Source organism: Tamandua tetradactyla, chromosome 3, assembly GCF_023851605.1.
Source record: "Tamandua tetradactyla isolate mTamTet1 chromosome 3, mTamTet1.pri, whole genome shotgun sequence".
In the NCBI taxonomy this organism is placed as follows: Eukaryota; Metazoa; Chordata; class Mammalia; order Pilosa; family Myrmecophagidae; genus Tamandua; species Tamandua tetradactyla.
The window spans coordinates 160,838,133-160,851,795 of NC_135329.1; the positions used below are offsets into that span (position 1 = coordinate 160,838,133).

At 32.2% G+C, this 13,663-nt stretch overlaps 1 protein-coding gene across 2 annotated transcripts in view; it reads right to left on the reverse strand.

Moving 5' to 3' along the window:
* The window catches only part of CALCRL (calcitonin receptor like receptor), a 103,858-nt gene that overhangs the window by 8,145 nt on the left and 82,050 nt on the right, over positions 1-13,663 (reverse strand). For both annotated transcript variants that reach the window (XM_077154389.1, XM_077154388.1), the window contains 5 exons: positions 12,622-12,748; positions 9,802-9,955; positions 7,784-7,844; positions 7,635-7,701; positions 148-366 (listed from right to left, as the gene is read on the reverse strand). In XM_077154389.1, the coding sequence (XP_077010504.1) occupies positions 148-366; positions 7,635-7,701; positions 7,784-7,844; positions 9,802-9,955; positions 12,622-12,748 (628 nt within the window). The remainder of the gene's footprint in view (positions 1-147; positions 367-7,634; positions 7,702-7,783; positions 7,845-9,801; positions 9,956-12,621; positions 12,749-13,663) is intronic.

The following is a 13,663-nucleotide window of genomic DNA, read 5'->3' on the forward strand; positions in this document are numbered from 1 at the left end:
TGTAAAATATAAACAGAATTATTAGCTTCCTAGTGGAAAAGATAAATCATTTGTAAACAACTTGTTGCACACATAGTCAAAAATAAAACCAAAGATGTATTAAACCAAATTTCCCTAGCTGCCCGCCTAATGTTGAGAAAGCCATACCTGATAGTGCATAAGGATATGCATGACGTAGTCATAAACCTCTTCAGCAATTCTTCCTTCGGGTCGCCATGGAATCAGCACAAACTCAATGCCAAGCAGTGGAACCAGGATAAGTGTAGCTCTCACAGCTTTCATGTAGAGATTGGATTCTGCCTGGTGAGTAACTTTTAACTTGGTGATGAGAACACGTACAATATTTAATAGGAAAAAGAGATTCACCTAAAAGGAAAATAAAAACTCAAATAAAAATCATTTCATATTTAATATTAAGAAAGACTATTGAAGACCTCAAATTTCATAGACCTTAGAATATTTTCAGTGTAAGAGAATGTGTTCGATTAAAAGAAACACATTATATTCATTTATTCATTCATTAATTATATCTATTTTAATGGAGTTCTGTTTTAGAAAAAAAAAATAAGGTGGGACACATTCAGTTCATGATAGTTCTTTTAAACTATAATATTTTGTTTGGGAGTATTTTTTGTCAGGTTATTTTCTTATACAGTTTTTTTTATTTTGTCATAGCAGCGAAACTAAAGCTTTTGCATATTTTTAGTTCAAATACACACAAAAAATAGTATAATAAATGTTGAAAAGTTTTAAGCATCTCTTCTGTATCAGTGACCCTATTAGATATTTCTAAGTGCATATTACAGCATTATACCCATTTTACTCAGTTTTTTATTTCTTTTTGTAACAATAAGCCTCATAACAATATTCCAAGATAGTACCATACTTCTTTTTATTCTTATAAGGATACTGAGACACAATTGAATCAGTTGTTATTCAGCATAGTTCATAATGAAGCTTAGATCTTTTGGGTACTCCACAAGGCCTTTGTTAATTATTTTCTCTAGTTACATATTTATTCTGCCATAATAACCTTTCTAAAGAGACAATATTCCTTTGAAAAGAAGACCAAACTTCGTAAATATGGTAGGATGACTGAATAACTCAGAAGACAGAGTTCTGCATAAACATACCCATTTTTCTCTCTCCTCTCATTTTCATGCACAGCTACTTTCACTGTTTCTTATTTATGTTCATCCTAGTCAATACTTTTACCTCTGTCTTTTTTCCTTTATACCCATTCCTATGCCTTCTATAGGATTATGGACATTAGCTACAGGAGAATTACTAAGGGCTGATTGTTATTTTCCTTTTCTGCCCCTATCTTGGAGCAACTGCTCTTTGTTTAACAACCTAAAACTGTCAAACTGCACATCCTAATACATAATTTATATCAACATACCTTATAAATTGGAAAAATCATGGTAGCATCACACTTAATATAGAAAAAACAGTTAACTAAAAATAGGCATTTGCTAATTTAAGGCAAGCTTTAGGAAAATAACTGGGGTATAAAAATATTTCATTACTATTCTTAGAGAGTTCAATGGAACATATGCTTCTAAAATATACACCTCACTATAATCCTGGTGGAAACTTAGCCATGAAAAGTAACATGTTTACAGACCCAGGAATGTTTTTGCTAAAGACAAAAGCATAATAAGCCATTTCAACAGGTGTAAAAATGAAACATGCCAGCTGTTATTCCTCCTATCTGAATGTATTCCCTTCTAAGCATGCATTGCTGTTTTAATAGTTTTGACTAAATTGAAATTACTGGCAACCCACATAAGAAGAGCTAAAAATGCTCTTTTATCTTCTTATAAATTTAGAATATAGGCTATTTTAGAGTCCTAGTATATAAAATCATAGCTTGGGAAAATGCCAGTAGAACTGCAGATTTATATCCCCATTAAATGAAAATTTCTCAATGCAAAATCTCCTCCAAAATGGCAGTCCAATTTGAAATGTGAAACTATAAACCAGAATTGACAATGGGATTAATCCTTATGTTAGCTATTCTATAAATAGTTGAGCTAAAGTGAAATGGACACTGTTCTCTTTGCAGTTCTCCACAGAACATAGTTTTGGGATTTATGATATTGTCATCCTACTTTATTTTCTGTAAATACTTCCATTTATCTTAAACAAAAATAGGACAGGGATTTTTTAAATTTCAAATGAACTGTATCTAAGCATCCATTTTCCAACAAAAGTGAATATTTACAGTTAAGGACAAGTGACAACTCGAAAATTATATAGTTCTTTTTTATTTTTCTTCTGCAATGAAATTGAATATATCAGGTATAAGTTATCTGTTTAAAATGTAGCCACTAAGCGCAGTTAGCAGGATTTTAAAAATTGAAATATCATTGTATATTAATTATGATTTTTAAAAATGACATTAAAGTGAGCATTATTTTGGAGAGCCAGATCTGATGTCTAACATTAAGAATTAACTAAAATAGGCCAAAAATTTAAAAAAAGTAATTATGTCTACCAAAGGCCATTAACTCAAAAAAACAAAATTCAAATGAATTATTTTGAATATAATGAGGAAAAACACTGTTTCCTCAACCACTTTACAACCAAAACCAGAACAACCTACAACTCCATCCAGAAAACATACAAGTATTCAAAAGAATTGAAGCCTAGCTGTTTAATAAATCTTCCCACAATTTGAAATTCTAATGATTGTGGATGCAAAACTGATTCTGCCTCAGTGGCAGAATTCTCGCCTGCCAAGCCAGAGACCTGGGTTCGATTCCTGGAGCCTGCCCATGCCAAAAAAAAAAACAAAACCTGATGAGTCAAATACATATTGATAGTTACCACAGAAAAGAAGATGTTTCAAATACTTAGCAACTTTAAGGTTTGTTTATATTTAATAAAATATACTTTTTTAAAAAAAGTATAAAATTATACTTTTAAAAAAAATTTGCTGATGAATGAATTCTACTCTTGCCTTTTCATGCCTGAAGGGTATATATGGAGCATTTTTTCCTCTGTGCTTTAAATGTACAGCATTTCTTAGAAACATACAACTGTGCAGCTTGTTTGTCTAGCCATTTTCCTCTAATCCATTCCAGCATCCAGTTATTGGTGCATTGCTCCTAAAATCCCATTGAATTACAAGTTTTAGAAGGGGTGATATGCTGACATTGGTCAATTTCATGGCCACCTCTCTTGCCATATCTGTCCCCTTCAGAATAATTTAAGGTTTCACCTCACAGCTAATGCTGGATTAAAAAAAAAAAGTGATCACTGGCAGTGATCTGAAAGAACAGATATTAAAAAAAATGGAATAAATAAAAGTATCAGTACACTATTTTGAAAAATAATCATGACTAATATTTTAACCTATTTCTGATTTTTAAGAATTGCAAGAGTTTGTTTAGTCCAGATAGTCATAGTATAATTGCTATCAGTTTTTAATCCCAAATAATTTTGTAGGTATAAGATTTATTCCCAGATCACAGAGACAATTTAAAAATACTCTAGTTTCAAAAAATTTATGGAACAAAATAGAAAAAAAAACACTGATAATAATTTTAATAAATGAAAGAAGAAACAATTGGAAAAACTACATTTTTTCAAAGAACTCAATTTCAAATGTACATTTAGTTTATTAGAAGCATTTTTTTCTTAAAAAGTAATTAATGTCAACACTATAGTATATATTCAGGTTATATTTTGACCCAAATTAAAGATGAAAAAGAAGTCATTCTAAATGAATGACATTATTTTAAATTAGTAGATATTAATATTTTATAGAATGTGGAAAGAACACCACACAGGTTGAGAAAACCAAATGATATAAGATTTAATGACTGATTCAAATTCACTTAAAAAAGAAAAGATATTCTTAATATATTTCCTTTCAACAAATACTTATTAACTGTCCATGATTTAGACTATTTTTAAATGCAGGAAACTTGGGATGAATAAGAAAAAAAATTATAGAATAGTACCTTTAACACCTTGTAAAATCACTCTCTTTCCACTCATCACTTTGCATATAAAATCAGCACAACTGCACAGCATTAAAAAAATTTGAATTATTTAAACTTCTTTGGCTTTGTTCCAGGCACCTAGATACTGGGGACATGGCAATGACAAGAAAAAACAGGGTTTCTTCTCTCACGAGGCCAACAGTATATAGTATAGCTGTTGGTAAGTGATACAGAGAAAATAAAGCAAAGTAAGAAAGTTGGGAAATTACAGGAATGGAGGCAAAAGAGAGATTTTTAAAAGAAAAGGCCTCTTTGGAATGGTGAGCGAGGACCCAAATGAAATGGAAAGAAGAATTCCTGGCAGAAGCAAAGGGAGAGTAAATTTAAATATCTGAGACAGGAGAGTGATTTGGTGAGATTTAATATTCCCAAGGGAATTAGCATTTTGTCTAGGGAAAGCATTTTCTAGGAAAACACTGAAACTTCTCCTCCTGCCACTGTTCCTCCTGCTCCTCTTTCTTCTAACCATTGAAGATGTTATTATCATTTTACACTCAAAGGGACCCAAGCTTGGCAATATTAGCTAAGTAACAAGTGAGGAGGCACAAAGCTGCGATGAAATACAAGTTTGTAGTCTCCAAAGCCCCTACACTGACTATGATGTTTCTATACAGCCTCCACCATAAAGAAAACAATATTCATGCCACGTACCGAGGGTGGATTTTAAAAGCTTATGTAATTGGGGGAAGGGACCCACTTTCAGGAAAAAAAGCTAAAATTATGAATACAAAGTTTGAAAAAGAAAAAGTGAGTCTTTTTTGTAGAACTAGAAAAGAAATCACAATGGATTAAAATTTTGAAAAGTTGATAATTACCAAACATATCACGAAATTCAGAAGAAATTAGCAATCTTAATGAACTGCTTGACACTAGTCGATAGTATATTTTTCCCATTTTTTTCGCTGCATATTCTTTGATTTGTTATTCCTAGAACAAACATTCTGAAATATTTTTATGGGGCAAATAGAAAGATAATTCAGTTCTTCCTACAGAAGAATACAACTATACAAGAATAGTTGTATAATTATAAAAATTGTAATATTTTTTATGATTTAGAAAAGTTTATTTCCCTTCACAATTTGTTATTGGTAATGCCATGTATATTTTTAGGATTATTGTCAAATTAAGGAAAATCTTTATAAAATTTCTTTTCTATGTGAGCTGTAATATTTTGAAGAATTTTCTGGAGAAATGTTTTTGGCTTCATGAATTTCAAATCTGATTTAGCTCCAACGTCCACAAAGTTCTGGTAGCAGGCAGGCATTACAGATACTTTGAACCATCCCTGGATCACTACAAGAAGCAGAACAAATCAGCACAAATGGTGGTAGGAGAGTTCCTGGAAACCATTCCTGTACTGCAATGGCCAGCAACCACTTACTCATGCCCAAATTAAATGTATCCCCTCCCAACTTCCACTTAGAAGGATCTGAAACATTCTGTACCCATCCCATTCATGGGGAAATGTGACAAAGAGGAAGTCCAAATGGAAAGAAACTGATTGCCATTGAAATATCTTATTTATAAAAATTGTACCAAAAAATGTATATGACCACATGAACAATTGCTAGGGTCTTTCTAAAACTTTGGAATTGATTTGGACAAGTGAGGGGCCCTGGAACTTAAACTTCCACCTTTACCAATGACAGAACAATTTAACCTGGTAGAAAAAATAGGTTCCTAATCTTTTCAGGCCAGAGATGGAAAAAATTTTATGCAGATGTGGATTTTTCACTTCCTTTCCTACTGAGCAGCCAGATAGGCTATTTTGCTATATGATATTTTACCTTAGCTGCACCATCTACTCTTCTCTTCCAAAGTTGGTGTGGATAGGCTCTTTTAAGGGATGTGATAATTACTGTTATATTTTTTCACTTGCTTGGTGCTTTTACTTACTTCCTGAACCTCTGACATAGGAACTTGAATTTGCACAGTTAGATCTCTTGTAATAACATCGTGCCTTGTGTTTGTTTTGGAATCTCCTGGGTGGCTCAAACAATGCATCTTAATTTCTTTTGCGATCTTCCCAGTTTGAAATTATGGTATCACACGAATTTCAAGTATAGGAACCTTTTAAAACATTTTTTTAGAGCTGTTTATATTCTAGGCACTGTTAATCTCTTAACAACAAATATCTCGTTTAATCTTCACAACATTCCCTGAGGCATTTGCACTCATTATTTCCTAATTGCACATGAGAAAACAAAGTTACAGAAAGGTTAAAAGAAAAGCAAAACAAAGCTTGCCCTGAAATATACAAGGATTGTAGAGCCAGGAATCACAGCTGGCTCTTTGAATACAAAGAATGCCAAGCCAGGCAATCTCAAGGCCCAGTTTAAATGCAGAGGGTCACACAGGCTACCTAGCATGTGGAAGAAGCAAGGGAAAGAAGAGCTTCTGCCTTTGAAAATGTCACTAGATTCTTTAGGTCGCCACAGAGGGCCAATAAATTCTGTTTATCTTTGAATAAATTTAATCCATATAAAAAAACTGTGTAAATTCTCAGTTTAACAAATGAGGGAATTGAGGCACAGGGTGGTTAAATAAATTGCCAAAGTTCACACAGCAAGAAATAGGTGAAGGCAGCATTCAAACCCAGGCAATCTGCCTCCTTAGTTTCTAATAAAACCACATACTAAATTGCAACTAGTCATATAGTAAAATAATAAAATATCTCTGTATAAAAATAGTCTTAAAAAATATGGAAGCTTTGAATTTTAGTTAAGAAACATACCACCGTTATCTTTTTTATATATATAATTTCATACCACCTGTAAGTAAAGCATCACTCTTAGAGACTAGAAATACATGTCTTTGTAATGCTCCATGAGAGAAAGCATGTTAATCTGGATTAGTTTACTAACCCATTCAGACAATAAAATAAAAGCATGAAACGTGACTTCTGTTTCCCTGCGACCACACTTAACAATTATCGATTGGTACACTTACATTAAATGATGATTAACATAATAATAAAATAAAATAACAGTTTAAACAATACTCACATTTTCTAAATTCAAGACTTTTAAAAAATTGTAATACTACTCTGATAACTAAGATAAGTGTATTGCTTTTTTCTGTTCTCATTCTCACTTCCTAGATCCATCCTCTGCCTTCTCTTTTGCTCTGTGCAGTAGGTTGACCTTTATGGATGAATTCATCCCTGAGGCTTTCTTGCTTTCTGATATTTGCTGCATTTGGCCAATGAGAGGAAACAACACATCAGAGCCTGGGAGGAGAAGGAGGTAGGAGCATTTATTTCCCCTTCTCCTTCCCTATTAGGATGTGGTTTTGCCAGTGTAGTGGCTTTCCTCTACCCAAGGCCTCAGTTTCTCTTGGTCAACCCTTCCCACTGTTTGCCCAGCTCCAGTAACACATTTCTGTCCCCTCTTCAGCTCCAGTGGTGATTCTCACCATTGCTGATCTCTGTGTGGCTGTCTGTCTCTTACCTTTCCTGCCCACACCTCCAAAATAGTACTTAATTAAACCCTCTTCAAGTAAACACCAAGAGCATGTCATCTGTGTCCTATTGTGATCCCCATCCGTCCTTTAGGGCAGATGATTCAGAAAATACCATTGAAATACAGCAATAATGAAAAAATTAGAATTGTTATTACATACCAATAAAGCAGCACAAATTGGACCATGGATAATGTACAGAAGATGGGTATCAGAACTGATCCAGCAACTGGGAGAAAAACAGGGAAATCATGTTGGAGATTTTCATTTTACTTAGTTCCAATGGAAATCAAAAAGAGAAGTGATCTTACTTGTCATTGTAATATAAGCTTCTGGCAACAGCATGTATAAAAGCAGGAATCAGTGGGAATCCTGTAAATGTCAATGAAAAAGAAAATAAACAGGTAAATTTCCCTATAGATGGAACTCAAAAATGTTTCATGAAATAGGAAAATCAGACATAGTCTAGGAACATATATGTATTATGTAAATATCTATTCTAGTTAAGCAGTAAGCATGATATTTTTTGTTTTTGTGTATTTGTATGTTTTCTTATAATCTAAGTCATTTTTTAATTAGGTGGTCTGTGTCCTGAGTCTAAGCCCATTAATGTGCTGTTAAGCCCTGAGGCTTAGAGGAAATTCAAGATCTGTACATGTTCTGTGAGTTGGAATTGGCAAACATTTGGTAGATGATAAAATGTGGGAAAAAGTTAAGATAGACTAGAATTTCTACTGTAAGTGACCATATTAATAGCATGCCATCGTCTGAAGAAGAGATGGAGAAAGAGATGGTTCATGTATTAGATATTTGCTTGTTTTGAACATCCCAAATAAAAATTTTTAAACATGAAATAAAGAGATACTCTTTAGAAGTAACTCAAGTTTACTAAATATTGTGCATGTATACCTTTCTATATCTCTCTAAATATTGTTTCTTGATTAATTTTCTGTTTTTATATTTTACATTATTTCAGTTTTTCTTTTTCTTTTTTTTTTAAACAATGTCAGAAATGTTTTCCTTTTTTTTTGTGAACAATACCATGTGTTGGTAGGCATTTTAAGTGGACAAGTTATTTCACATATTTAATCATAAACAATGGAAAACATTTAATTCCCCTAGTAATTTTTTTAAATACAAATTGAAAGTCTATCTGATTGAAATAAATTTTTAAAGATAATATTTAATACTACTGGCAGTGAGAAAAACAGCTATTCTCATGTATTTCTATTGGAAGCTTGGAGATATATTAATATATATTTTGGCTACAAATTAAAAGCCAAAAGTGTTCATATTTTGAATTAATAATAGCACATCTAGAAATCTATATCCTAAGAAAGTGATAAATGTCATAAAAGACTTCAACACAAAACATTTATCACCCAGTTATAATCCCAAGTAGGGAAAGATATTTCGTAGAGATTAAAGGTCATCTTTTGAAGAATATTTTATAACATTCCTGTTTAAATGGAATATTAATATTAAAAACATGGTACAAGTTATATATTTTTAAAATGTTCTTAATTCCAATTCCATGAATGTGAGCCCATTGTAAACAGGACCTTTTGAAGATGATATTTTTAGTTATGGCCAAGTGAATCAAGATTTGTCTTAATCCTTTTATTAAAGGCCACAAGAGGAGTCAAAGCCAGAAGTCAGTGGAAATCCAGAAAAGAAAGGAGAGGAATCTGGCACGTGGCAGGAATGCCACAATACTCCAAGGATTGCCAACCCCCAGAATCCTATCAACCCGGGAGTAAGGCAAGTCTTCTAACCTCTGAAACAGTCAGACAATCAATTCCCATTGTTAAGCCAAAATCATTGTGTAGCAGCTGAGAAACTAACACAACATGTCAAATAGGAAAATGTAGATCTTGTGGATACCTTCAATTACTGACCCATCTACTTTTACCATAAAATGACAATATTTTTTTAAAAAACAAACATTTTTAGAGCTCATTAAGCACAGTGCCCTTATTTTATACAAGAAGAAAAAGGAGATTCGGAACAGTGCAAAAACTAGGCTCCTAATTGATGATTCTGATTCTACTGCTTTAGTCGCTACATGTTCAGTCATGACACATTAATTCACTGGAAGAGTAAACAGAAAAACATGCATTATTAACTTACCTGTGACTACTGAAAATGATAAATAAGCCAGTGGTACTTCGCTCTAAACATTTTCATTTACAGCAGTATGCAAAAGTTATTCTCCTGATTGTCTTTAAAAATGATTAACCATAAATGCATTTTTATTAGAAAGGAATCTTGCATCCTCCAAGAGTATTCTCACTTAGATGAAGCAGCAGATATGTGCAATGGTACTTACCCCAGCCAAGAAAATAATACCACATCAGGTGCTGTTTTTCTGCAAAGACAGCCACCACAATGAGTGTGTGTAGGTAAATGCCTTCACAGAGCATCCAAAAGTAATTACAGCCCATTAGATAAAGATGAATGAACTGGAATACTTTACAACTAACCTGTGTGAAAAAAGGAAGCAATTTAGTTTTAGTTATTTATGGATTCACATACAAAGTAAAAGGTTAGTTTAGATCAGTTATATAGAAACCTGGCATTTTTCTCTCCTCTACACAAAGTTTTTTATGCTAAAGATTCATATTCGTAAAATGCCAATCTTCATATTCACGGACTCTAAAGATTTATAGTGGTTAACTCCCAGAAAATGTGTGAACTCTAAATCTACTAAATTCAGTGGATATGTGTTTTCTTAATGTCTTAGTTATTATATGTGCTTTAGTTATTGTATAATGGCTTTACATCTATATATATCTATTAAAATTATGTTGTCATGAATCCCTTGATTCTTTCATTCTGTTTGAAAGTCACTAATACTTTTAAAGCAATTTATTAGAAGTGTACAATGCTTGGAAAGTCTTGCAGATTTCATGTTACCAGTACAAACGCTTATTAAATAATGAACGTATCCTATCTTATTCAAACACAGGGTTTCATATGGGTTTTCCCTTCCTCTTTCTCCTCTCTTTAAGAGATAGGAAGAGGGAGTTTCAAATATAAAGAAAACACAGGAGGGTAAGATATTTAATGTTCTCCCTCATCAACAGTGATAAATCTAAATCTCTCCCAGAAAAAAAATGACCAACAAGCACCATCAAGTCCAATTTCTAGTCTGGGACTCAATAAATAATTAAGTGGCAATTCTCGTTATTTTTTTAAAAATATTTTTCATAGAAAGGACAATTGGAAATGAAATGAACTGGAAGGTAAATATTGAATTATCATAGAATAATAATAACATTTGCATGGGAGTTAGCTTACCTTACAAAATATTTTACATATATTGTTTTATTGAATCTTTAAAACAATTCTATCAGGTATGCATTTTCACTGTTCACATATTTTATAGATAAAGTGAGCCCTAAAGAAGACAGTGGATTATTAATGCTCACACAATATCAATCAAAGCTATACTGCAAACACAAGTCCCATAATTCCAATTCTATTTTCACTACTTCATGTTGCCTCCTGATGGAAAGGTATTTGTAATACCTATTCCTTCATAAATACATTCACAAAATTCATAACATTATATTTTGAATAAGGTACCTTAATGTCAAACACAATATTATATTAACAAAACAATATTATATTTATCTCTCAAAAGGTAAAAAGTAAATTATTCAACTATATTACATAGTCTATTACATAGATTTCAACTTCAATTTTCTTATTTATATATTTTTAAGTATTTTCAGTCACTCTTATCTATTTGAGTTCTAATTCTTGATTTCATTTTTAAAATACTATCTATAAATTATTACAATAAAAAGAGCTTAAATCATGCTTTACAACAGTTTAAGTATAGGCTATTGGTGTTATAAAAAGACAGTAAGTTTTTCCAAGAAGATATTCAAAAAAATTATACTAAACTTGTAATTTATATAATCAAACAAAATATTGTTGTATATAAATAGAAGTATTAGAATCTTTTGCTCTGCAGTTTCCTGAGAAAACTCTAAATCTCTTTGCTCTACAGAAATTAATTCCAAAACAGCAGGATATTGGCCAGTTTTTTATACTGCTAATTATACTCCAGGGTGTTTCCTTACCCACTGACTTTAATGGAACATATACAAGATTAAGCAATCCGGATGCACATGTGCAGACAATGCAGGGGATTTTAGGCTTTTGGAAATAGCCCTAAACACACACATAAAACGCATATGACAGTGTTGATTTTTTTATTCATTGAATGAAAATTCCTTCCTTTCCTTGATTTCAGTACCTAGATAAATTAATCATTGAAAAGAATACTTTATATACACACACACAAATCCGTATGCACTTGCATAAAGAATTTATGAAAGCAGATGATTTTTTAAAATTAGCATGCATGTTTATGTGTGCTGTTATTTTAATTTAGATGTAGCTTATTACATGTGTGTAGCATATATAAAATTTATACACTGTATAAAGAAAATTTAACTTGTTTTAAAAAAGCTGGCTGTTACAATAGTCTCTGTACTTATTTTTTACTATCTTTTGATGCTCCTTTTAAAAATTGTGCTTCCAAAGGGGTTGGAAGAAAACAGTTTATAAATACCTTTTTAAAAGGCAATGAGGACTTGGTAGATCCTCTTAAATTTTTGCGTTGCTAAAATTTAACATTATGTATGAAATGTAAAATTTATTTCTTTTTATTGCCATTACTAGGTCAGCTTGATACCAAAAATATTTTTTTTATTAAAACTTGCCATTTTCCTGAACTGTTTTTTGTAAGTACACTTAATGGCTTCAGCTGATTTTGTTCTTGAACTAGGTGATAATGTTATATAGTCATAAACCCTTAAGTCCAACTATTAGCAGGATTGGATAGCCATAAAATGAGAAGGAGATATGTCTAAAATAACAAAATAATGAGAACAAAGAAATGCATTCTTCCCTTTGATATTCAATCTTTATGTCTTGGGGAAAAATGGAAATATTCCCCATAGGAAATAGATTAGAATATAGCTCCATATATTCTCTGTGTTTCAGGACTTAAAATATACACATAAATGTACTTAATTACATATAAAAAAACAAATAGTAAGACTCCTACCTTTCCCTCCACCCCCACACTAGTCACCACCCCTTGAACCTAAAAGCACTTTTTCATTTTACTTACAGGATTTGTAGCCACAAAGGGCTGGTTGTTGGCCACTGCAGTGAGGTGGATGATTGTGACAATGGAGTTACAAACGAAAGAGAAAAACAGATTTTTGTGCAAGGTAATCCTTTGGCAACTTAGGCTCCTAAAAGGCAAGATGAATCAAAGTGTATTCATTTCATAAGATGTTTCCATAATTTTGATTAATAATCATTCAAGTAACATAAATCCTTCAAGCTGTTAATTCAAAGTAGCTGCTCCAGATTTGGAAGAATGTTTTTTCTCCCCAAGAGTCACTTCTGAGAAAAATCTTAATTAGGGAAAACCCATAATTCCTTAAAGGGTAGACATAAGTAAGTTGCATCAATGTAGGTGGTCATATTTAGAGAGGGCGTCTATGTCTGTACAAGATCTCTACATAAATTTCTTCTGTTAATATCTCAACAAAGTGAATATTTTAATTCATTTTGGAAATGCACAAACTGAGATTCAGTAAAATTTGATAATTGGTCAAAAGATCATTCAGTACATTGCATTGAAAATTTAGAGTTTCTTTTCAATTTCTAGCAAAGATAAGGCTCTTTCCAATACACTACATAGGTTGCTCTGTTCATAAAGCCAATGTGATGTTTTGTTTTGTGGAGCTGATTGTTATGTAAACCAACCACGAAAAAGGTAATATGTTGTTTAGAATAAATGAAATGATAACATGAAGATATAGCCACCAATGGGTCTGTTCAACTTTACTGAATTTTTCTAATTGGTCTAGCCAACTACATTCTTAAAATACTGCTTTTTGGGCAGGCCACAGTGGCTCAGCAGGCAAGAATGCTTGCCTGCCACGCCAGAGGACCGGGTTCGTTTCCCGGTGCCTGCCCATGTTAAAAAAAAAAAATACTGCTTTTTAGCAGAGTTCCTCTTGTATAAAACAAAAGAAACAAACTGGCTTTTTGGAGTTCATATAAGAAGTCGAGTTCAGGAAAAGATATTAATTATAAGCAGTCTTGCTCTTCAGATTGAATCTATTCTAAGGTTTCTGGTATATGACTTGCTTACCTAC